Source organism: Paroedura picta, chromosome 4 (assembly GCF_049243985.1).
Source record: "Paroedura picta isolate Pp20150507F chromosome 4, Ppicta_v3.0, whole genome shotgun sequence".
In the NCBI taxonomy this organism is placed as follows: Eukaryota; Metazoa; Chordata; class Lepidosauria; order Squamata; family Gekkonidae; genus Paroedura; species Paroedura picta.
Window position 1 is genome coordinate 27,617,289 of NC_135372.1, and position 25,091 is coordinate 27,642,379.

The 25,091-nt window shown below is 53.4% G+C and overlaps 2 protein-coding genes across 6 annotated transcripts; one reads left to right on the forward strand and one right to left on the reverse strand.

Moving 5' to 3' along the window:
- Window positions 1–6,038: 6,038 nt before the first annotated feature.
- Window positions 6,039–18,747, reverse strand: LOC143835017 (uncharacterized). 5 transcript variants are annotated; one of them, XM_077332082.1, is made up of 6 exons: window positions 18,398–18,747; window positions 16,992–17,678; window positions 14,941–15,067; window positions 13,492–13,566; window positions 9,420–11,046; window positions 6,039–9,302 (listed from the first exon to the last, which is right to left on the reverse strand). In XM_077332082.1, exons 2-6 carry the CDS (start codon window positions 17,085–17,087, stop codon window positions 8,921–8,923), a joined length of 2,307 nt encoding a protein of 768 aa, XP_077188197.1. In that variant the 5' UTR covers window positions 17,088–17,678; window positions 18,398–18,747; the 3' UTR covers window positions 6,039–8,920. The 5 variants fall into 5 exon arrangements, with proteins under 5 accessions (XP_077188197.1, XP_077188196.1, XP_077188195.1 ...); XM_077332081.1 differs by having other exon boundaries at window positions 17,952–18,747; XM_077332080.1 differs by having other exon boundaries at window positions 17,795–18,747.
- A 71-nt stretch (window positions 18,748–18,818) lies between these two features.
- FEM1A (fem-1 homolog A) lies at window positions 18,819–23,239 on the forward strand. The gene has a single exon (XM_077332084.1). It carries the CDS (start codon window positions 19,063–19,065, stop codon window positions 21,025–21,027), a length of 1,965 nt encoding a protein of 654 aa, XP_077188199.1. The 5' UTR covers window positions 18,819–19,062; the 3' UTR covers window positions 21,028–23,239.
- The last annotated feature ends 1,852 nt before the right edge of the window (window positions 23,240–25,091 follow it).

The window sequence follows — 25,091 nt, forward strand, 5'->3', positions numbered from 1 at the left end:
TGTTATAAAGGAGCTGAGTCAAGCTTATAGGGGTGGTTCTCCCAGACCCATCAGGGCTGAAGACTGCATCAAACGTCTGGCTGGTTACAGCTGTTCAAAGCAGCACTCCAGAATCATGCAGAGAAAATAAATTGCATTCGCACAATGAGATGCGTCACGACAAAAAAAAATGTCTAAATCAGAACATTTATATTTATTAAAACATTTTAATCCCTCTGTCCCTCCTCCCGCCTCCACAGAAAGATCCCAACAAAGAGTCTAGGTTGAGTGTAGAAAAAGAAATCCTTTTCTCTGTTCATTTCCTCTTCGACTCTGGACCTGCCAGCAGATTAGTCTGGATTGCCCAGTGGCGAAAGGGAGCCTAGGGCTCTCCTCCTTCGGAGCCTGGCTGAAAGAATGTTACCTCATCTCTTGCTAATGGATGCTTCAAAGGAAAATGTTAAAGCATCTCTGGTTGCCTTAGCAACACGGCAGGGTCCTCTTTCAATTCCTCACCAGGGTTGCTGCTTCAAAGCTGCAAATCGCCCTGTCTGCAGAGCCCCCTCTCCTCTCCCCCACCCCAGAAGAAAATGCCAGGCAGGAGACCCTTGTTCCTGGCAGGTCACCAGAGCCTCTTCAGGCCTGTACAATAGATGGGGATTCAGCAGAGGGCTTTTGGCTTGGGAAAGCTCAATCTGCTGCATTCAAGTGTACAGCACATGCACTGTGGTAGGCACATAAGGTTTCCAACCTCCAGGGGAGGGCTGGAGATTGCCTAGATTGACAACTGACCTCAAAAATCAGTGCCCCTGGATGAAATGGCTGTTTTTTTTGGGGGGGGGGGAGATCTCTATGGCAATGTCCCAAGAGACCTTCTGCTGTTCAAGGAGGAATGTAACTGCAAGCCTCCATCTTTATTTCTGGTTCATTGTGAGCAAGAGCGGTTATAGAATCACAGAATCATAGAGTTGGAAGGAGCCATACAGGCCATCTAGTCCAACCCCCTGCTCAACGCAGGATCAGCCCTAAGCATCCTAAAGCAAGGAGAGGCCAGGAGAGCCTACCCAGAATGCTTTGCACCCCAGAAATAGGCTAAGAGTTGGATCTATGTGAAGCCAGTCTTACCCAGGAGACTTTCTGGTTGTCCTAAGACTGATGCAACGAATTGCACAAAGAAAGGGCTGGACCAGATGTTCTTTCCCCCATCCTGGCACAATGCGGACAAAGGAACTGACAGTACCTGGCCAGTGGCTAAATCTACTCAATGACGTTCCACACCTTGAAGTATTCTTTATTTTAATGTCTCTTCCTGGTGAACTCCTTCTGGTAGCTTCTTCCTGTCTTTAATTGCTGGTACATCATAATCCCACTAAGAATCCCTCCTGGCCCAAAATGCAAATGTGGCCAACACCTCCCCGCACACACCCAGAGCCTTACATAAGCTCCAGAGGTTCCCTAATAAACCCATTAAGGTTTCTTTATCAAAGCCCAAGCAAAGTGTCCAATTAATCTCATTGAGGCTTTGTTACAATACCACCAATGCCCTGGTCTTGTGTTTCGCTCTCCATGCACAAAAGCCAGCTTGCAGGTGAGCTGCTATTCCTTCTGGACTTCCTTCTCATTGGACATTAACTATACTTTCCCTTGATCCAAGCTTAGACCTCTTCCACACCCGATCACCTCTTTGTTTCACCTGTATGTATACATTAGCTTAAATTGTATACCTGTTGTTAGGAACCATTTATTTTGTTTTAATAAAAATACTTACTAATTTCTAAGAACTGGCTTTGCCTGAGATTTCTGGTCAGATACTCCTCCCATGTACATTGGATGGGAAATCTTGCTCATTGCCCCTCTCCTAAAATTGCTGATTCCCATAAACCTCTGGAGACAGGCCTATTTCAGGTGACACTATCGAGGTCTCTCACCTCCAGACTCCATCCCCAGATCACCTGGACTTGGCAACCTACACAGAAATGTTAATATTCCAAGGCATGCAGGCAGGAGCAGGTTTACACTTAGCAACCTAGGAGGAGCTCAGCTTTTTAAATATTTTGAAAGTAGGTAGAAGAAGAAGAAGAGTTGGTTCTTATATGCCGCTTTTCCCTACCCGAAGGAGGCTCAAAGCGGCTTACAGTCGCCTTCCCATTCCTCTCCCCACAACAGACACCCTGTGAGGTAGGTGAGGCTGAGAGAGCCCTGATATCACTGCCCAGTCAGAACAGCTTGATTAGTGCTGTGGTGAGCCCAAGGTCACCCAGCTGGTTGCATGTGGGGGAGCGCAGAATTGAACCCGGCATGCCAGATTAGAAGTCTGCACTCCTAACCACTACACCAAACTGGCTCTCAGTTTGGTACAGTTGAAGGTACAGTTGAAGGCAGCGGGAAAAATGGAAGACCCTGGCATGAGATGGATTGACTCCATCAAGGAAACCATGCCCAACACCCTCTGCAAGACCTGAGCAAGGCTGTTCACAAGGGAGGACATTTTGGGTGGATGGGTGGATGGATGGATGGGTGGATGGATGGGTGGGTGGATAGGTGGGTGGATGGGTGGGGGGTGGGTGGGTGGGTGTATGGATGGATGGGTGGGGGGGTGGATGGGGGGTGGGGGTGGATGGATGGGTGGGTGGGTGGGTGGATGGATGGGTGAATGGGTGGGTGGATGAATGGATGGCTGGCTGGCTGGATGGGTGGATGGGTGCATGGGTGCATGGATGGCTGGATGGCTGGATGGCTGGATGGGTGGGTGGATGGATGGATGGATGGATGTATGGGTGGGTGGGTGGGTGGGTGGATGGATGGATGGATGGATGGATGGATGGATGGGTGGGTGGGTGGGTGGGTGGGTGGATGGATGGATGGATGGATGGATGGATGGGTGGGTGGGTGGGTGGGTGGGTGGATGGATGGATGGATGGGTGGGTGGGTGGGTGGGTGGATGGATGGATGGATGGATGGGTGGGTGGGTGGGTGGGTGGATGGATGGATGGGTGGGTGGGTGGGTGGGTGGGTGGATGGATGGATGGATGGATGGGTGGGTGGGTGGATGGATGGATGGATGGATGGATGGGTGGGTGGGTGGGTGGGTGGATGGATGGATGGATGGATGGATGGGTGGGTGGGTGGATGGATGGATGGATGGATGGATGGATGGGTGGGTGGGTGGGTGGGTGGATGGATGGATGGATGGGTGGGTGGGTGGATGGATGGATGGATGGATGGATGGATGGATGGATGGGTGGGTGGGTGGGTGGGTGGATGGATGGATGGATGGATGGATGGGTGGGTGGGTGGGTGGATGGATGGATGGATGGATGGATGGGTGGGTGGGTGGGTGGATGGATGGCTGGATGGGTGGGTGGGTGGATGGGTGAGTGGGTGGATGGCTGGATGGGTGGATGGGTGGATGGGTGGACGGGTGGGTGGGTGGGTGGATGGGTGGATGGGTGGACGGGTGGGTGGGTGGATGGGTGGATGGGTGGATGATTTAAAAAATTACATTGTAACAAACGTTGCTGGATGCTGCTACTGAGAAACTGACTAGAAGAAATGGTCTTTCCATGTTCTGTGCGTTAATACCACTGTTCCTCTGGATGCATCCTTTGGTGGGGAAGAAGGCTTGACTGTTGTCGAAAGCTGTTTCCACATTTCAGGCGCTGAAAAGGGTTCTCCCCACGGTGCCTTCTTTGATGAAAAATGAGACTTTGAGGTCTGATGGAAGCTTCTTCCACCTGCAGAACACAAATAAGGCTTCTCTCCTGTGTGAATTCTCTGGTGTGTATTTAGCTTCAGTTTGCAACTAAACATTCTTCTGCAAGGAAGACAAACATATATTAAGCTTCCTGCTTGATACTCTTGCTGTGACAGGAGTTAATCTTCCAGGTAACCAAGGGATTTAACCCTGCAAGTTCCTGCTTGGATCTCCTCCTATCTCCTGCTATAGACCTTTCTTCCAAAGGTCTCTCCTCTCTTCCTGTCAAACTGGAAACAACACACAGAAAGATGTGATGTTATTAGGCCTGGACTTGGGATTCTTTGCTAGCTACAAAAACTACTATCCCTTCTTCCAAGTTTGTGACCTCTTGTTATTGCCAATTCATGGATAGTTGGGAATGATCTACATCCCCCTCCAAGGGACCCTTTCCTTTTCCAGTCATGAGTTTTATTAGATGGTTTGCTCTTCAGACTGAATCTCATTTTTGTGCATGCTTCACAGTTGTAACATCACATTACATGTTCTGGGGAACTAGACCTCCTGGTCGCTCTCTGAAATAACCCACACAGTGCAGTGCATGTGGACGAAGGATGGGTACAAGAGACATTATGCAAAACAGGGCTTGAGAAACCTACCAATAGACACTGAGAACTCAAGAATTTTATGGACCAATCTGAAGGCTCCGTTAAGGGCCAATCAGGGCTCTTGGTGGGCCACCTGAAAGTGCATATAAGTTGGAGGTTTGTTCCTTGTTTCTTGTTCAGTATAGCTGGATTTGATTGCTGTTCTTACTAATAAAGTGAGCTGTTTTCGAAGAACTTCTGAGTCTGTATTCGCAGAATCCGCAGACTTAACACACACGTCCCAGTAAAAAATAACACTTTGTGCATCTGACAAAGCAGGCTCTGACTTGCAGGAAAAGCTGACGCCTGTACATATGCTTGACCTAAAGGTGCTAGGAGGCTCTTTTCTTGTGAGGAAGGGGATTGTTGGTTAAAGATACGTTACAAAGGATTGGAGGGGGTGGTAGGAAGAAGCAGCATTGAACAATAAAAGACATTTATGGGTACAGATCACAGTGCACCCTAGAGGACAGTTAGAATAACAGCAATTGTTGGATCCGCAGGTGTAGATGGTGCTTCTAGTGGGTGTAGTGAGGGCCACAGGCTTTAAAGGGGGATTAGACCCATTCATGGAGAGATCAGGGCACTATTGGAGCTCTCTTTCTACAGGGCCTGCATGACAGAGCTCTTCTACTGGGCCTATGGCTGAGGCCAGCCAATTGGTCAGCCTCTCTGTGAGACACGATGCTGGACTAGATGGACCCTCACTGGTCTGACCCAGCAGGACCTTTCCAATTTTCTTTGGAAGGTCTCCGCCTCTTGCCCTTTTGTTGTACCCTAGAACAGTGGTCCCCAACCTTTTTATCACCGGGGACCACTCAATGCCGGGGACCACTCACCGGGGACCACTCAACGCCTTTTACTGAGGCCCGGTGGGGGGGGGGTAGTTTACTCCTCGACTCTCAACCACTGCCCTAACGCTCTCTGATCGCTATGGTAATGTTTAAACATCCCTTCAAAATAAGATACATACACGCCACAACAATGAAGTGTGTTGTAAAGGGCTGGGGGGATGAAGTAAAGGGCCAGGGGGGGGGAGAGAAGGCGTCCTTCGGGGCCCACCTCCAATTAGTCGAAGGACCACATGAGGTCCACAGCCCACAGGTTGGGGACCGCTACCCTAGAGGAACTGGTCGGCCTCTGTGTGAGGCAGGATGCTATACCTGAAGGACCCATGGTCTGATCCAGCAGGGCTCTTCTGAGATTCTTATGAAGGCCGTGGCTTCTCTGTCTTGTGACTGGCCCTACAGAAGAACTGGTTGGCCCCTGTGTGAGGCAGGATGCTGGACTAGATTTTCCCCCAGTGGTCTGACCAAGCAGGGCTCTTTGGGGGCTCTTAGGAAGGCCTGGGCCTCTTTCCTGTTGTTATAAATCCAGAGGAACTGGTTGGCCTCTATGTGACAGGACGCTGGATTAGCTGGACCCTGGTCTGATCCAACAAAGCTTATAGCCTTATTGAGGGGCTTGCTAAAGAACAAAATAAGCCATAGGTTCAGCCCTCCCCACAGCTTTGCAGAACCCTACATTGTAGCTCTGACTGAACACAGTGGGTGGATTTCTTGATCCACATAAGGCCAGCACCTCAGTTGTCATTAGATCAAACTCTGAGTCCAGGGACACCTTTAAGGCCAACAAAATTTAATCCTGGCTATAAGCTTTCATTTGCAGGCCCTCTTTAGAACCACCCAGCTTTCTTAGGAACAGCCTCAGGCAGAAAACAGAAGCAAGTTCGGTTTTATTAAAGAAAACACAACTAACACAGACCAAGGGGGGAGGGAATCTAGGGTCAATCTAGCATTTATCCAGTTCTCTGGGAGATGATCAGAACATCTTCCTTGATATCTAACTGCTAATATGTAGCTGATTTCAGATTTGTACCGCACCTTCTAGCAAATGCAGGGTTCCGAAAGGAGCCTGCTGTTCACAAACTGAGAAGAGTCCTAGTGCTTACTTGAACCATAATACATGAAAAAAAGGCATAGGGACACATGCACAACTCCTCCCCTCCCCCACAAAAACCCATGGCCAGAACCTTTAACTGGACATGCCAGGGACCTGATCAACGAAAAGCAGCCCTACCCCCTCCCGGAGAAGGTACAAGAAGAGTTGGTTCTTAGATGCCGCTTTTCTCTACCCGAAGGAGGCTCAAAGCGGCTTACAGTCGCCTTCCCTTTCCTCTACCCACAACAGACACCCTGTGAGGGAGGTGAGGCTGAGACAGCCTCAGATTGCTGAAGAAGAAGAGTTGGTTCTTCTATGCCGCTTTTCTCTACCCGAAGGAGGCTCAAAGCGGCTTACATTTGCCTTCCCTTACCTCGCCCCACAGCAGACACTGTGTGAGGTGGGTGAGGCTCAGAGAGCCCTGAGATTACTGCTCGGTCAGAGCAGTTTTATCAGTGCTGTGGCAAGCCCAAGGTCACCCAGATGGCTGCATGTGGGGGAGGAGCGGGGACTCAAAACCGGCTCACTAGATTAGAAGTCCACACTCCTAAGCACTACACCAAGCTGGCTCTCTTGTTCTCTTGCAGTTCTCTTGTTGCCGTTGCTCCTTGTTCACTTTTGTTGCTTCTCATTTTCTTTGCTGTGTTCATTTCCGCTGGTTTCAACAGTAAGCATATTTCTGGGTCCCCTCTTTGCGTTCACCCCAAATCAGCTGATCTGGGCATGCCACAGCTTGACCGTTGGTGTGGCTGAGAATGAAAAGGCCCAGGATCAAGTCCCCACTCAACCAGGATGGCGAGAACTCTCTTAGCCTAGTCTACCTGCTAGGGATGTTGTGAAGGTAAAACAAGAACTGGGGGAGGGGAGACCAAATACTTCACCCTGGCCTTCTCAAAGGAAGGCTGCCATCAAAAAATAAACGTGTACACAGATATATATTACACAGTGTGTATACCCTCACCCATGGGATATATTTAGGATAATTGGGTATAATAGCTCCAGTTTTACAGGCAGTTAAAACAAAAGTTCCTCTGCATTTTTTTTAACCTAATGGATGGTAGCAACCTAGGGGCTAACAAGATTTTCAGGGCGTGATCTTTCAAGAGGTTAAAGTATCCAGTTGCTCCACTGGAGGCTAACATGGAACTGCCACTGAGAAATCTTTTCATGGAATGTGTGTGTATGGGGGGGGGGAGATCTGTACCCCATGGGGACTCCTGCCTGCCAGATTGGGCTGAGGCAGTTATGTGAAATCTCCAGAAGGCAGGCAACGTTATGGAGTGGGGATGGGAAGGCATTTCGTAGGGTTGTGCAGTTCAGTGCAGTTCGGCCGCCTTGGTGAACACCAAAGCCCAAAGCGGTGCGTAGGAGGCCTGTGCCGCAGGGCGGAGAGGAGGGGCGGAGGTGGAGTACCAGCTGGCAGCCGCACACAGGCGCAAAGGTCTGCTCCTGCATGCGGCCGCCAGCTGGTGTGCCGCCGTCACCCCACCGCACCACACCGCACCACGGCGCTATCCGCCTCGGGCTTCGGTAATTGCCAAGGCGGCCGAACGGCGCAACCTTAATTGCCAATGCAGTCCTAGCCACAGTTTCCTGGGACTAAGTGTCTTTGAGTAGACTGGAATAGGATCCTGAGGAGACCCACTTAGGCCTGCTCTTGTGGTCTCCCCAGTAATGTAAACCCACCAAAATGAATAACATGTAATCCAGGGGTGGCTGAACTGTGGCTCTCCAGCTGTCCGTGGACTACAATTACCATGAGGCCCTGCCAGCACCGGCGGGCAGTCATGGTAACTGTAGTCCATGGACATCTGGAGAGCAACAGTTTGGCCACCCCTGACTTAATCGATCTCACAAGGCAGCAACCCCACCCCAACTCCCAGGTCATCTCTCAAGGAGAAGCAAGTAGCGTAGCAACACCTGCAACCGTCCCCTTCTTCACAACCCTGCTCCCCTTGTCTGCTACCGGGCAGCCCTGGGGACAGGCCATCTGGCTCCATAAACTGCACTCTCTCCCCACCACTGTTAAAGACACACACATGGAGGGTGGAAGGCCTCCAGGGCCCATCAGGGTGGAAGGCCTCCAGGGTTGGTTCTTATATGCCACTTTTCCCTACCTGAAAGAGGCTCAAAGCGGCTTACATTTGCCTTCCCTTTCCTCTCCCCACAACGGACACCCTATGAGGTGGGTGAGGCTGAGAGAGCCCCGATAATACTGCTCGGTCAGAACAGTTTTATCAGAGTCATGGCGAGCCCAAGGTCACCCAGCTGGCTGCATGTGGGGGAGCGCAGAATCGAACCCGGCATGCCAGATTAGAAGTCCGCACTCCTAACCACTACACCAAACTGGCTCTCTGTGCTTGGCTCTTTCTAGTGGGAGATGCTGGAGATTGAACCGGAGACCTTCTGCCTGCACAGCAGAGCGTCTTCCACTGAGTCACTGCCCCTCCCCGGGGGTGGGAACAGAAGGGCTTGTTCAGAACCGTGGCCCAGAGCAATGCCCACTGCTCCCTCCTGCTCAGACAAGAAGGGGCACTCAGCACAGTCTGGATCCCGCAACTGACACACGCCATATGCCACTCTGCCCCTGGCAGTCCGGTCCAGAGACAGCACCTTGTCCTGCTAAACGGTGTTAATGTTGTCCCGGGCAGTCTGATTACTAGTCATCCCAACCACTACAGGATTCTTTGGGCTGTGCCCCACGCCGTTCCCACCCCCATCCTCCTTGCCGTGTATCAGGAGCAGAGAAGACGGGAGGCATCCAGGGGCCCCTGAGTCTCTTCCCTCTTTCTGCAGCTGAGCCAATCCTGAGCAGGCGCCACAGAAAGGAAGCTACCTGCCTGGGCATGGGCCCGCAAGGAGTCCTGATGGGTCCCGAGGTGCCCCAGCACCTTCCCCCCACGAATCCCTTTGGCACTCCAGGAACGAAGGAAGGCCCTCCCTTCAGGCGGAAGTGCTCCCACATGGCAGACTTGTGCCGTTTCTTCCCCTGCCTCCCCCTGTTGCTGACGACTGTGTCCTCTAAGGCAGGGGTAGTCAACCTGTGGTCCTCCAGATGTCCATGGACTACAATTCCCATGAGCCCCTGCCAGCGAACGCTGGCAGGGGCTCAAGGGAATTGTAGTCCATGGACATCTGGAGGACCACAGGTTGACTACCCCTGCTCTAAGGGACGAGCAGGCCAAAGGGACCCAGGAGGCTCATTGACAAGACGGGGAAGGTCCTCCAAGAGGGACCCCTCAGCCACCAAAGCGGCTGCCCGGCTGACTCTGCCAGATGAACCTGCGGCAGCTTGCGCCTCGCGCCCCAGGACGTTCACCTTATCAAGGGGGAAACTCCCCTTGCCGAGGTCGAAAGCCCCCTCTTCCTCCTGCTCCCGGTTCCCCAGGAAGCCTCCAGTCACTCCAGCTGGCTTGCTGGTCCCGGGAGCGGAACGCCCCCTGAAGCCCTTCCTGCATTCTGAGCACCGAGAAGGCCCCTCCCCTCGGGGGCCCCTTAGTGGCGGGCTGCGCTGCGCACTCTCAAAGAAGCTCTTTCCGCACTCTGAACACTCGTGGGGTCCTCTCTGCAGGTGGACCTTCCGGTGCGCGCTCAGGCTGGTGCTGTGACGGAAGGCCTTGCCACAAACCAGGCACGTAAAGGGCTCCGTTCGCGTGTGGAGCTTCCGGTGCGCGCTGAGGGTGGTGCTGTGGCAGAAGCTCTTGCCGCACTCCGAGCAGGTAAACGGCTCCTTCCTTGCGTGGAGCTTCCGGTGAGCGCTCAGGCTGGTGCTGTGGCAGAAGCTCTTGCCGCACTCCAGGCACTCGTAGGGCCTCTCCCCCGTGTGGACCCTCTGGTGGGAAGTGAGCCGGGTGCTGTGGCTGAAGCTCTTCCCGCACTGCAGGCATTTGTAAGGCTTCTCCCCCGAGTGCATCCTTTGATGCCTCACCAGGCACGTGCTCAGGCGGAAGCTCTTCCCACACTCCAAGCACTGGTAGGGTTTCTCTCCCGTATGGATCCGCTGGTGGGAAATCAGGCTCGTGGTGCGACTGAAGCGCTTCCCGCAGTCGGAACACGGATAGGGTTTCTCCCCTGTGTGCATCCTCCGATGCTCGGTCAGGTACGCGCTGAGCGTGAAGCTCTTTCCGCACTCCGAGCACGGATAAGGCCTCTTCCCGGTGTGGATTCTCTGATGCGAGCTGCGGCTGGTGCTCAGGCGGAAGCTCTTCCCACACTCCAGGCATTTGTATGGTTTCTCCCCCGTGTGGAGCCTCTGGTGCGAAGTGAGGTGCGTGTTGTGCCGGAAACGCTTCCCGCACTGCAGGCACTGGAAGGGCTTCTCCCCTGTGTGCATCCTTTGGTGGGAGGCCAGGCCGGTGCTTTGAGTGAAGGTCTTCCCACACTCCAGGCATTTGTAGGGTTTCTCGCCGGTGTGAATTCTTTGATGCACTGTCAGGTTGGCAGCCCGACTGAAACTCTTCCTGCACACCAAGCACTCGTAGGGTTTCTCGCCCGTGTGGGTTCTGGAATGTGTCTCCAGCTTGGATTTACAACTGAATATTTTCTCACAGGAAGGACACTGATAGCTTCCTTTCCCGGTGGGATGCTCTTGATGGATCATCGTTTCATGGGAGTCTCTCCTCTGACAAACAGCAGGGGTGGGAATCCAGGTCTCTGCTTCGTCTCCAGCCTGCCCCTCAGGCCCTGCATCCCTTCCGAAATTCTCACCCTCTTCGGCGGGCTCAGCTTTCTCCGATGACCCTTCACACCGGTCCCTGCCATTCTTCTCCTCCTGTTCATCACCAGCTGAAAGGAAAGAGACCAGTGGGGTTACAGGGAAGAAAACCAAGCATGTCTTCAGAAAGAAATCCTTTCTGAAAAGTGCAATATGATTTCTGATTTGGCTACGGGAAATAAAGTCAGGGGGGTGCCCTGGAAAGCAGCCCCTGTTGCCAGAGGAAAACGTACCTCCAGTAGGGAGTCTCCAGCATCAGTTTAAAATCTTGAGGCTGGGCCAACCGTGGGTTCATTCAGTTTTCAACCTCTTCAGTCACATGACATGCAAGTGCGGGATTACAGTCAGACGAGAATTCTGGGAGACCCGGATTCAAATCCCCACTCTGCTTGCAGGTTGAGCTTGAGCCAGTCACATGCTCCCAGCCCAAGCCACCTTGCAGGGTTGTTGTGAGGACAGGGAGAGGAAGGAATTATGCAAGCCATGCTGGGTTCCCATGGGGGAGAAGGTCAGGAAGTGAGTCTATCACCAGCAACATTTTCTCACCAACATTGTTTACTTTTGCCTGTTCGTATTTCTATCCTACCCTTCCCCCAAGCTCAGGGTCGAGTCACTGGCTCTCCCCTTCTCCGGTGTGTTTCTACCGCAACCCTGGAAGGCAGCATTGTCTGGAACCGAACGTCAAGCCCAAGATCATACCATGAACTTCAAGGCTGAGGGGGATTGCAACCCGAGTCTCTCTTTACACCCACACCTGGGTGTAAACTGCACGGAGCTTTTATTCCAACCCCAGGTCGATTCAGTCCCTCCCGTCTGCACTGAAATCGATTTCCATTTGGATTTTGGGCGATTTAAATTTTCCTTCTGCAGCAAGAAGGATTGATCCAGAGAGACCCTACCTTTATTGTGTGATATCTTAGAGTGCTTTTAATCCTGAATATATTATAAAATCGCATTGTTTTGAATCTGGGTTCTCCTCCGTTGTAGAGGACCCGTGATTGGCTACAGGTGGTCATGTGACAAGGAGAAGCCTTAAAGGAGAAGCCCCTAATTTCTCTCAACTTCTGTCAGCCTTGGATTTTTTTTCGTGCCTTCTTCGTTCCCCCTCCCTTCAAGAAAAGAAAGGATTTTTTCCTCCCTCCTCTGACTTCTTGGATCCTCTCCCCCACCCTCAAGAAAACAAAGAAAGAGTCTCCATTTGCCCCCCCCCCCTCTTCTGAGCCTCCCTAACCACGTGCAGAAGACTTTCCTGTTTCAATGGGGAGGGGGGAGAAGAGGAAGACAAGAGTTCAAAGTGATCTGAATTCAACAGGATTGACAATGGAATAAAGTAAGTGCAGACTCTGCCCTGCTCCGTTCACGAGATCTATATCTGAGGAGCACACAGATTATTTGCAAATTGTCTCTTGAGAAGGTGTGCAAAGTCACACATTTTTGAGCTGACATGACTCAAAGGTTTTGGTCTTAGCTGTTAGCATCCTCCTGATGACCACTGACCACCACATTCCATTAAGGATGGATTCGAATGGGTCGCCATGTTGGTCTGAAGCAGCACAACAAAATCAGAGTCCAGTGGCACCTTTAAGACCCACAAAGATTGATTCAAGGCGTGAGCTTTCGAGTGCTTGCATAAATCTTTGTTGGTCTTAAAGGTGATTCTACATTCTATTTAGTTATTTATTTGTTTTGCTGTCACGGCACCACCGACTTAGGGTGGCCCTGTGAGGTTTCCGGGACACGCTAAGGTGGCTTGACACTTCCCGCCTCTGTGTAGCACCTCCGGGCTTCCTTGGGGACTGGATCAGCCTGGGCTAGCCTGGGGTAGCGAGATCTGAGCCAGCGTTCCTTTTGCTAGGCAGAGAAAAGACCAGGAAGTGAGAATGCTAGATTTCGCACTAAGATCTTGGAGGAAGGCTGGTGTTGAAAAGTGAGAGAATAATACAAATAGAGAAGGGGGACAGAAGGCACAAAAGGTCACTCGCAGGATAAGAACAGCAGCCAAATTTAGGCGGCTGCTGGGAGGGCTACAGAGAGAATGTTTAGAAAAGCCCTCTGGATATTCAAAGGCTGCAGAGACACAAAGCAATCGTAGCTTCTACCGTCATGTTTGCAAACTCTGCACTGGGTGTCTTGTGGCCTCCTGTCTCCTTTGGGGTGGGCAGAATGCTGACATTTCATCTCAGTCGCAGCAAAATAGGAACTCCCACCAAAAAGAGCCCTTCTAGGTGGTTGAAACCAAGTCCTGTTCAAAGGCCCACAATCCTAGAAGCCGATGGGGCTGTTTTGGTGCCTGCAGAGATCCAGAGGAAGGGGATCTTTGGGGGAAAGGATGCTGAAAATATCCAGGGGGTTGGAGGAGGTAGTCCTGAGCTACAAAGACATCTGCTGGGGTAGCCAGACACTGACAGGTCAGCCTGGCCTAGAGGAAATGAAAAACATGACAAAGCACACCCTGTCCCTCCTCAGAGGGCCTCATTCCTACTCAAAGGACCCTTCCCAACCGCAGAAGTAAATACCTTCGTCAGAGTCCGTGGAAAAGGGATCTTCTTCAAGCCAGACAATGAGATCCGGCTTGGGAAATGCAATTCCTTCTGAGGAGGCAACAAACAATATAAGTTACTTAAACTGACTGTGCATTCCGAAGTAGCCTGTTCCTCTCCCATCCGAAAAGGAAAGCACCCTCGATCCCATTTTTGGTTGGGATTTATTGATTTGATTTTATTTACATGCCACCTACCCCAAAGGCTCAGGGCAGCTTACATGAAACAGGAACAATACCATTAGCCCAGGTTGTAGTCATGTGGTAACAGCAGTAACAACAACAATATAATGACAACAATAAACATTGTAAGATGGTAGAATGCTTGAACATTGATTAACTTGTACTGAGGCCCAGTGGTTTGGGCGGATCTGTAATGATTCTCGGAGGGAGGCTTGGGGGGCTGGTGGGAAGCGGTGCTTGGGGTCAGCATCAAGCAAATGCCTGGTGGAGGAGCTCCCTTTTGCAGGCCCTGCAGAACTCTTCGAGTTCCATCAGAGCCCTGATCTCCCCTGGGAGCTCGTTCCACCAGGTGGGGGCCAGGATGGAGAAAGCTCTGGCCCTGGTTGAGGTCAAGCAGGCTTCCCTGGGGCCAGGGACCACCAGGAGGTTAGAGGTGGCAGAGTGCAAGGTTCTTTAAGGCGTGTAAGGCAGGGGCGATCCCTCAGGTATACTGGTCCTAGACCGCATATGGCCTAAAAGGTGATAACTAAAACCTTAAGTCTGATTCAAAATTCGACCGGGAGCCAGTGCAGCTGCTGGAGGATGGGCTGGATGTGGGACCTCTGAGGTAGTGCTGGGAGGACCCTGGCAGCTGCGTTCTGGACCAGTTGTAGTTTCCGGGTCAAGGATAAGGATAGGCTATCGTAGAGCGAGTTGCAGAAGTCCAGTCTAGAGGTGACTGTCATGTGGATCACTGTGGCTAGATGTTCTGGGGCCAAGTAGGACGCTAGCCGTTTGGCTTAGCAAATGTTGTAGAATGCCAGCTGTGCTACCAACGTGATCTGAAAGGGAGGCATCAAGAATCACCCCCAAGTTCCTGGCGGAGTGGGCCACTGATATCCGTACTCCATCCAGGGTGGGTAGGCATGCTCCCTCGCTTGAACCCCTCATGGCCAGCTACAGGACCTCCGTCTTTGAAGGGTTGAGCTTCAGATGACTCTGCTTGAGCCACCCCATCACTGCTTCCAGGCAGCTGGCTAATGTTTTTGGGGGAGAGTCAGGGCAGCCATCCATCAGGAGGAAGAGCTGGGTGTCATCAGCATATTGGTGGTGCATAAAGATGTTGAATAGTACTGGGTAGAGAACTGCCCCCTGGGGGACTTCGCAAGCCAGGGTGTGACCTACTTGATGGGTAGGGCCAACCCTAAATTGCAAGAGCCCCAGCATCACCAGATCAATCCCGTTCCAATAGCGGGGTCCTTACCCAGAGAGGCCACAGTCCCATAATTCTCCAGCATGACTTCCCTGTACAGAGTTCTCTGGCCTGGATCAAGCAGAATCCACTCTTCTTCGGTGAAATACACAGCCACCTCATGGAAATCCACTGAAGCCTGAAAGAAAGGTACATCCATATAGCTTCTACCTGCACCATCTTTTTAAAACACAACAGAACTGGAGCACAGGAACCCGGCTCCCTTTCCAAGCAGGAACTAAGGGGCAAATCACCTTGGAACTGAGAGATTTCCCTCAGAAACTGTATATTTGTGGATATGGGAAATTCCTGGAGATTTGGGGACTTTGACGGGGGGGGAGGGCATCTGGGGAGGGATTTCTGTTAGGAAGGATGCTGTTCCACAGAGCTTGCACTTTAAAGGAGCCATTTCCTCCAGAGGCCCTGATCCCTGCAGGCTGGAGGTCAGGTGTCACCCCAGGAGAACTCCAGGCTGACTCTCCTGGAGACTGACGGCCCTCCAACTTTCCTCAAGAGAACTCGACTCTTGCAGGTTCTTGGTGGACAAAGCAGATGAAAACGAGGTTGCATTTCTATAGGTTCATAGAATCTTAGAATCACAGAGTTGGAAGGGACCTCCTGGGTCATCTAGTCCAACCCCCTGCACTATGCAGGACACTCACAACCCTCTTGCTCATCTACTGTCACCTGCCACCCCCTTGAGCCTTCACAGAATCAGCCTCTCTTTAAAAGGCTGATTCAGCCTCTGTTTTAAAATCTCCAGAGATGGAGAACCCACCACCTCCCGAGGAAGCCTGTTCCACTGAGAAACCCCTCTAACTGTCAGGAACTTCTTCCGGATGTTTAGACAGATTTTTTTTCATTAATTTCTTGGTCTCCAAACCTCTCACCATCTTTGTTGCCCTCCTCTGGACATGCTTGAGTTGGCTACATCCTTCTTCAACTGTGGTGCCCAAAACTGAACACAGGACTCCAAGTGAGGCCAAACCAGAGCAGAGTAAAGTGGTACGATCACGTCTCGCGATCTGGACATGATACTCCCTTTGATACAGCCCCAAATCCCATTTGCCTTTTTAGCCACCAAGTCACACTGCTAACTCCTGTTCAATTTATGGTCTACTAAGGCTCCTAGATCCTTTTCGCACATGCTACTGCCAAGACAAGTCTCCCCCATCCTAAATTGTTATAAATGGGTTTTCCTACCTAAATGCAGAACTTTATATTTGTCCCTATTGAACTTCATTTTATTCAGTTTAGCCCACTTCTCGAGCCTATCAAGATCATCCTGTATTCTGATTCTGTCTTCGGTTGTGTTTGCTACCCCTCCCAGTTTAGTATCATCTGCAAATTTAATAAGTACCCCCTCTAAACCCTCACCCAAATCATTTATAAATATGTTGAACAACACAGGCCCCAGGACAGATCCCTGGGGAACTCGACTTGTCCCTCTTCTCCAAGAGGATGCTGAACCATTAACAAGCACCCTTTTAGTATCATCTGTCAACAAGTTACCAATCCTCTTGAATTAGATTCCATGCCGTATTTTACCAACTTGTCAATATCATGTGGAACCTTATCAAAAGCTAGTTGGTGAGGTCAGGTTGGTCCAGCTCTGGTTTTTTGGGTCTACCCACCGCCTCCTTCCGTTTCTACTGGAAGGTCTGCCTCTCTTCCTCCTGGGCTCCTGGTCCAAGAGGCTAGCAGGGAGGGAAAGAAGCTGGGCTTCTGCCCTGCGGCTTAACGACTTGGACGAGTGCATCATGTGTGACTAAGTGCGTCATGTGCGACTTAAGGACCTGGACAAGCGCATCATGTGCGACTAAGCTCAAGGCGCAAAGTCAATACCAAGGGTCCACTAGCCAGTGCCCAGGCCGTCAGCCATGAGAATGGGCGGACAGGGCAGCCTGTGGGGTGGGCGGGTGAGTCTGATGTTTCGGAATGGAAAAGCCCAGGGGAAGGCAGGTTTGTGGTGGCTGGGGTGTGTCCCTTGAGCCCCACAACAAAGGAAGGGGATCCTGTGGTCTCCTCCCACCCCCCACCCTACCCCATGGAACCTCACTTACCTGAGCTGACTGCATGGCGGCTGCCTCCATCCGGCCGCACCAACTGGGCTCCAGAACCTGAGCTTGCCATTGAGTCTTCAAGGGTGAGGAGGACATTCCTCTCTGGAAGGACGGCAGCAGCAAATGCTCGGGCTCGGCCTTCTCCTCCCGTGCCCCACCGCCGCGAAAAAAAGGCCGGCAGTCCAGCAGCCGGAGAGCCGGTAGAAGGGGGGGGGGGGCGTAGCCGGGCCGGCAGGAACCGCTCGGGCTCTGCGGAGGGACAAGATCGGCGCCGGGGAAGGAACCTCCCGGTCTCTTCCGCCCGGCAACCAGCACAGCTCCGCCCGCCCACGCAGCCCAGGCAGGAGGCGCTTTGCAGTCCCCCCCCCCGGGCAGGGACGGGAGAGGCGGCGGGAGCTCCGGGCGGGAGCGAGCAGCAGCAGAAGGGCCGGGGCTGGCCGAGAGAGCACCGAAAGAACTGCGTCTGGCCCAGCTGAGAGGCCGCGGTCGCCCCCTCCCGCCCCCTCTCCCCCCCCTCCCGTCCAGGCTTTCCAGTGCGTAGCGTCCGATGCTGTCCTGCGGCCAAAACTGTGGTTGTGGCGGTGGCTCCCGCGTCTTCCCTCCGCCAGGCAGGTCTGGGGCTAGTCACAGCTCTCTTAGGTCAGTTCTCTCCGAGCTCTCTCAGCCCCAGCGACCTCCCATGGCGTCCTGTCGTGGGGAAAGGAAGAGAAGGGGACCGTAAGCCGCTTCGAAAAGCGGGGTATAAAACCTAGCTCTTCTACTTGAGTCCCGGAGACGCCAGTCCGCTGGTCATCCCTACAAACCGTGGCAGCGAACTCCACATTAGAATCGCTCTCTTTGGAAAGGCGAGCAGGACGCCGTGACGGCTGTTGGATTAAAAAATAAGCAGAAAGATGGAGAAGAGGTGCAGGTGGTTCATTTCATACGTGAAAGGAACCTCCATGTTCAGCGGCAGTTCACCTCGCAACAGCAGTTCCAATGAGAAGGGGGCGGGCGGTTGTTGGCTTGACAGACCAGATCTTTCCAGCACCAGCACCCCAAAGCAGAAGGCCCCCTCTGCATCAAAGCGCGCACACGCTCAGCCATCGGTGGGACTCACTGCCACAAGCCCCCAGAAGTAGCCATGGGCTACGATGGTTTCGACGAACCCTCGTCAGACCCATGGAGGGAGCGGCATCAATACCTAGTCCAGGGGTAGTCAAACTGCGGCCCTCCAGATGTCCATTGACTACAATCCCCATGAGCCCCTGCCAGCGAACGCAGTTAGGGGCTCATGGGGATTGTAGTCCATGGACATCTGGAAGGCCGCAGTTTGACTACCCCTGACCTAGTCTTAGGGTAGCTGGTCAGTCTCCAAATTCTAGGGCTGCCCTCTGCAAATGGTCCCTCCTGCTGTCACGACTGACCTCCAGCCGTCCAGCATCAGTTTCCCGGGAGAAAACGCTGATTTGGGGGGGGGGGGCGAAATGGTGGCTCTCCAGATGTCCAAGGACTACAGCTCCCGTGAGCCCCAGCCACGGCCAGCTGTACAGCCACCGTTTCACCCCACCCCCAAACCTCCAGCTTTGCCCCAGCCCAAACTTGGCTACTCTACTGATGTGATCCTGTCCTCTTCGGGAGCTCCCCTGAAAGGGGCGGCGGTCACGTCCTAAAACAGAAGCAATGCCCTGCACTGCCACCTGAACTACATTTCCCAGAAGGCTCCGCGCACAAGCACAGCCCCCCCCCCTCGCCCCGTTTATTCCCTCGCTCCTTCTCCTCCCCTAGCCGAGGGCAAGCTGCTGTCATTGGGCGCAGTCCCGCACGGACTACAGTACCCAGAAGCCTCGCTAACCATCGGGCCCAGCGTCCTTCCTCCGGAAGCCGGCCGCTCGGGCTCTCGGCCTTCTGGGAAGCGAAGTCCTTCAATCCCCTTCTTTCGCTCTCGCTTCCGCCGCGGTCCGGCGAGGCTGCACTACAACTCCCAGCACGCCTTTCGGGCGGGGCGCGGCGCCGCTGTCATTTTGTGGCGGCCGACGGGCGTAAGATGGCGGCCCGGGGCGGCGGCGGCTGAAGGGGTGGCCTTGTCGCCATGGACCTGCGCCTGGCCGTCTACCACGCGGCCCGCGAGGGGAAGCTGCGGCTGCTGCAGAAGCTGCTGGGCGGGCGGAGCGCGGCGGAGCGCGGGGAGGCGACGTCGGGGGCCGGGGCCGGGGTCGGCCCGCCGCTGCTGATCGCCGCCCGCCACGGGCACCGCGCCGTCGTGGACTACCTGCTGGAGCAGTGCGGCGCCCGCGTCGGGGAGGGCGGCCCGGTGAGCTTCGACGGCGAGACCATCGAGGGGGCGCCGCCGCTGTGGGCCGCCTCGGCCGCCGGGCACCTGCCGGTGGTGCGCACCCTCCTGGAGCACGGCGCCTGCGTCAACCAGACCACGCGCACCAACTCCACCCCGCTGCGCGCCGCCTGCTTCGACGGCCACCTGGACGTCGTGCGCTACCTGGTGGGCGAGTGCGGGGCCGACCTGGAGGTGGCCAACCGCCACGGCCACACCTGCCTCATGATCGCCTGCTACAAGGGCCACGCCGACATCGCCCGCTACCTGCTGGCCAGGGGGGCCGACGTCGGCCGCCGCAGCCTCAAGGGCAACACCGCCCTGCACGACTGCGCCGAGTCCGGCAGCCTCGAGATCCTCAAGCTCCTGCTCGACGCCCAGGCCCGCATGGAGAAGGACGGCTACGGGATGACCCCGCTGCTGGCCGCCAGCGTCACCGGGCACACCAACATCGTGGAATACCTCGTTGAAGGAGCACTACAGCAGGAGGAGGACGAGGAGGAAGACGAGCCAGCGGCAGAGGGGAAGAAGGACCCAAGCACGGCGGGCTTGTCCTCTTCCTCCAGCAGCGGGCAGCCCCAGGTTTACTGCACTCGGGAGGCTGCCGTGGAAGCACTTGAGCTGCTGGGAGCCACCTTTGTGGACAAGAAACGCGATCTCCTTGGGGCTCTTAAGCACTGGCGCCGAGCTATGGCCCTTCGCCACCAGGGTGGGCATGATCTTGCCAAACCCGAGCCTCAGCAGTTGGTGCTGGCCTATGACTATTCCCGGGAAGTGAGCTCGATGGAAGAGCTCGATTCCTTGGTGACCGATCCGGATGAAATGCGGATGCAAGCACTCTTGATCCGGGAGCGTATCCTCGGGCCGTCTCACCCGGACACCTCTTACTACATTCGCTACCGAGGGGCTGTCTACGCAGATTCGGGAAACTTCGAGCGTTGCATCAACCTGTGGAAGTACGCCTTGGAAATGCAGCAGGGCAACTTGGAGCCGCTGAGCCCCATGACGGCGAGCAGCTTCCTCTCCTTTGCCGAACTTTTCTCTTATGTCCTTCAGGACCGTTCCAAAGGTACCCTGGCAACCCAGCTGGGCTTTTCTGACCTCATGGGGGTGCTGGGCAAGGGAGTCCGTGAGGTCGAGAGGGCCTTACTGCACCGGAAGGATCCCATTGCAGACTCGGTGCAGTTCACAAAGGCTCTGGCCATCATCCTCCACTTAGTGTTCTTACTGGAGAAAGTGGAATGCTCTCCGGAGCAGGAGCACCTGAAGCGACAGACCATCTACCGTTTGCTCAAGTGCAACCCACGGGGCAAAAACGGCTTCACCCCTCTTCACATGGCAGTGGACAAGGAGACCACCACCGTCGGCCGCTACCCTGTGGGGAAGTTCCCCTCACTCCACGTGGTGAATCTCCTGCTGGAGTGCGGGGCCGACCCGGACAGCCGTGACTATGACAACAACACACCTTTGCACGTGGCTGCCCGGAACAACTGCCCACTCGTCATGAGCGCCCTGATGGAGGCGGGAGCCCACATGGATGCGACCAACGCCTTCAAGCAGACGGCGTACGAGCTCCTGGACGAGAAGTTCCTCCCCAAGGCCATGATGCAGCCCTTCAATTACGTCACTTTACAGTGCCTTGCCGCCCGAGCCCTGGACCGGCACAAGATCCCCTACAAGGGTTTCATCCCCGAAGAGCTTGAGGCCTTCATCGAACTCCACTGAGGGTGGGAAAGCTGTGTCTGACTGCTGCCACTGAGATCACGGGGGGTGGGGGGGGTGTCACAGTGGCAGCGGTGGGTGGGGAGCAGGGGATGCGGTCTTCCTCTGACCTCCACCATCCAGTTCAGAGAGGGGAAATGTATTATCCGAGCCTTTAGCCACCCATGCTGGGGGGTGGGGAAGCCCCAAGTGAGGTCACTGAGAGGGCAGGGGACTGGCTTCCACTTGCCATGTATTGCCAACTGAATATTTAGGAAGCCAGGGTGGTTTGCATTTGTCACCTGCTCTCTGAAAGGCAGCCTGCTTTACAATCTTTGGAGTTGCAGTTTTTGACAAGAAGCCCTTCCCCAGGCCTGCTCACAGGGAACTGAAGTCTTAAGTTGCTCGTTCTTTGGGGCTTGGCTCATATACCAGAGCGCCAGTTGCCAAATGCGCGGCTGAGAGTTCTTGCTGGAGTAGTTGCTTGCAACATTTACAAAGCTGGGTTTTTGGCAAAGGCTGGGTTCTGTGTTTTGTTTTGTTTTGTGGCCAATATAAGATTTGCATCAGAGATTTTTCAGGGTAGTTTTTCTTTCTTTGCAATTAAGCACCATCGCTCTCCTGGGTGGCTAAAAAATTCTCTGTGCTCTGGAGTTAGGTTTCCCCTCTCAGGAAGAAAAAGATGGTAGGACTTTGGTTCTCTGCAGGAAGAATTGGCCTTGGGATCCAGAGGAGACCCTGCTTTGGGAGCCCACAGAGGAAACACCTATGGAGTGGATTGTGTGCCGACTGCACTTGGTCTGTGGATGCTTTCTCTTGCATGGCTATAGAAGGTGATGTGGGAGATGGGTGCTGCTATAAGATATCAGGAAACAGTAAGTGCCAAAGAAAAGCATGTGTTTGTGTAGTGTTCACACTCCATACGTATTTGTAATCCCAAGATTGCAGTAAAACTGGGATTTTACTGAGCCTTCTTGGTTTGGGGAGGATTCCCTTAGAGAGAAACTGGGGGAACCTGGGTTCAGATCTTCACCCAGCCACGAGGCTTATTGGGTGGCCTGGGGCCAGTCACTTCCTCTCAGCCTAACCTACCTCGCAAGGTCGTTGTAAGGGTAACACTGAGGGGAAGAGAACCACAGAGAACCAAACGGAGAGATTACCGATTGATTTTTTTTTTATTGGAAAGGCCAGACTTCTTCAGAATAGCAGTCCTGGAAGAAGGTGGCTTGTTCTTAGTGGGAAGTCTCTTGAAGTCCTGTTCTCAGCTCTGCCAGGAAGAATTCGTGGGTGTGTTTTGGATTGAGAAGGCAGGAGAGGATGGGAACTTTGGGGGAGGAGAGGGACACCAGTGCTGTCAGAATCCCCTTCTGGTGGCTGCAGCCACACCAGACTGCGTGGCCTGAACAGATGAAACAATAGCACGGTCTGCAGCTGGTCAGGGTGTCTGTTGCAACTGAGAAGTACAATTTCCTGAAACATTCAAACCGTGTGGGGCGGGGGAGAACAGAACTATTGAGGGCAACTGAAAGAAGATGCAAGAAGACAGACCACTTCAAGACTCAAATTGGATTATGGTGCAACTTGGTGCATGACACAGAAAACTTAACTCTTCATGAAGTGAAATGCTGCCATTTCAATGCAACTTAAAATGGTTTTGTTTTATCAAGGATTACAGTTGCATCCAGTGCTGGAAGTGGGCCTCCTTTGTGTATTCAGTTGTGACAGAACCAGAGGGGGAAGATTTGGCCAGTGTTGTCGTAAGCCAGGGTCCCCTGTGGGCACCTTTCAAATTCTGGCATAGCAAGGAGACAGCAGCCACAAAAGGGCTTCCAGGGTGGAGGCAGCTGCAGCCAAAACTGCATTTGTAAAATCTGCACAGCCTATCAGATCCTTGATGGCTTGGCGGAGGCCCCACCTGGCCCTGCCCACCAAGTTGGTGATCCCCATAGTAAACAGGAGTTTTTAGTTCTGGCTTAAAAACTGCCTGCTTCGAACAGCCAGATTTAGCTAGAAAGAGTATCAAAGTCTTCAGCATCTACCTCTCTGTCTTTCAAACTGCTTTCAACTTGGGAAGAGGTGGGGGAGCACAGTATCTGCATCCAGCCAAATAGCTGACAATGTTAGGGGTTGATTGTAAATCCAGACGGTAACCTTAAAATGGCACCCAAAATAAGGGTCCTTCCTCATACGCCACATCATAAATGTGGAATCGGTCTGCTACGTGAATCACTCATCATTTTAAAAAAATTAAGTGCATCTCCTTCAGCATAATACCCTCAAGTTTCTGTCTTCAACCAGAGTGCATTTTCAAAAGATCAGCAACATCCAGTTCCAAATTGTTCACGACCTTTAGAGCCCCGAAAGGTTACATGGGCAGAAAGCCGCTTGTTCCCTCATTCAGAACTTGCCCGTTTCTTAAATTCATTGTGTATATATCTGGTTTTCTTGCAAATCTGCCGAAGGTGTAGTATTGTGAAGCAGGCAAAGTCTTTTAAGAACGCTGTGTGCAACTACGGAGATTCTAATTACCTTTTTAGGGGGGTGACATCAAGTCACACCTGTCTTATGACAAACCCTTTTCAAGGCCAGGGACAGTAAGAGGTGGTTTGCCATTGCCTGCCCCTGCGCAGCTTCCTTGTGGTCTCTCATCCAAATAGCAACCTGCTGAGCTATCGTGGGCCATCTAGGTCAGGACAGTTATCTAATATAGTAGTTATTACTACAGAATGTTGGGAAGCAGTTTGAAAGGAAGGTAACATGCTATTGCCTTTAAAAAGCATTTCCTTTTCCCCCCTCCTCCAGTTTTCTGCAAATTTCCACTGAAAAACGAAAGTGGTTCCTTGGGGGAAATGCTCCCACCACCCCCATTCCTGAGATATGCTTGTTTCCTCTCCTACTCCTGTATCTGTGGTTTAGTGGTGTTGCCCAGCCTTAACAGTGCTGGTGATCTGTACATGGCCTTGGGAGCTTCCTTGGCCCCTACACAGGTCTGTACATGCACACGGTCTGTTAAAACAGTGGCTCCTTTTTCCCTCCTCCCCCCCCCCCGAAGTGAGAAGCTCGCCAGGCCGCGAGCAAATCGGCCGCCAAAGCAGCCTATTAGCTCGCGGCCCGGCAAGCTTCTCGCTTCAGGAGGGGAGGGAAGAGAAGCTTGCTGAGCCGCAAGCTAATCGGCCGCTTTAGCGGCTGATTTGCTCGTGGGCCGGGAGGGGAAGCTGCGGCCGCCGGCATGGCGGCGGCGCAAACGCGCATGCACGGCAGTCTGCGCGTGCGTGTTTGCGCTGGGGCTGCCGCGCATGCGCGGGCCACTGGAACGCCCTCTCCTGCCATTACCCTGCAGCAAGCGGAAGCTTGCGGACCGCTGTGTTAAAAGGCCTGCCCTTGGAGTCTGTGCTCCTTTCTGTTTCCCTTATCTGAACTTGCCCTTGGGAGCGGCTGTTTGCCCTCTTCCCTGGTAGATTTTCCTTCAGGATGGAGCTCTCCCCCTGTATGTGCAGACGGTCAGGCAAAACTTTTCTGGCTGAAGGGTTAATGCACATCAAGGCTTTGTTTGAATCCAGCTGGCTCCCAAGTTTATTCGGACACATTTTAGAGCTTAGATGAGGGTGTAGTGTTAGCTTTTGCAGAGGGTATTAAGGAGATTCTCTTCCTTGGCCATCAGAAGGGCAAAGCAGGTTTGATTTGAATTAGAAGCTGTTCCGAGAGGCTGCCCCGCATAACATGGTAAATAATTGGGGCCTACTGGAGAGGAGGGGATGGAAGTGACCACATGGGATCCTCAATCTATTCAGCCTGCAGGAACCTCTGAGATTTTGACACTGAGTGATGGGCACAGCCACGAAACGGCATCTGCAGGAAGCAAAGCTGAACGTACAAGGGCCGCCACAGCTTCCCCTCGGGATCCTTGTGCTGTGAGAGCAGCCGCTGCCAAAGCGACGTTTTGAAAACCTGGCCCAGTCAGTGGAATTCCCAGTGGCCAGTCTGGCTGGGCAGAAGCCCTGCCTACCTGCTTTCTAAAAACATGGTGGGCTCCAGGAATGGTATCCCCTGGGCATCACGTTGGAGACTCCCAACTTAGGGAGTAGGCA

Bases quoted from the DNA above. Each gene is read 5' to 3' on its own strand.
- LOC143835017 (XM_077332082.1), bottom strand. From the start codon at position 17,087: ATGTCCTCCTCACCCTTGAAGACTCAATGGCAAGCTCAGGTTCTGGAG. The intron at 15,068-16,991 runs GTAAGTGAGGTT...CCTTTCTTTCAG, and splicing joins CCGCCATGCAGTCAGCTCAG to GCTTCAGTGGATTTCCATGA. The intron at 13,567-14,940 runs GTAAGGACCCCG...TTGCCTCCTCAG, and splicing joins TGGGACTGTGGCCTCTCTGG to AAGGAATTGCATTTCCCAAG.
- FEM1A (XM_077332084.1), top strand. From the start codon at position 19,063: ATGGACCTGCGCCTGGCCGTCTACCACGCGGCCCGCGAGGGGAAGCTG.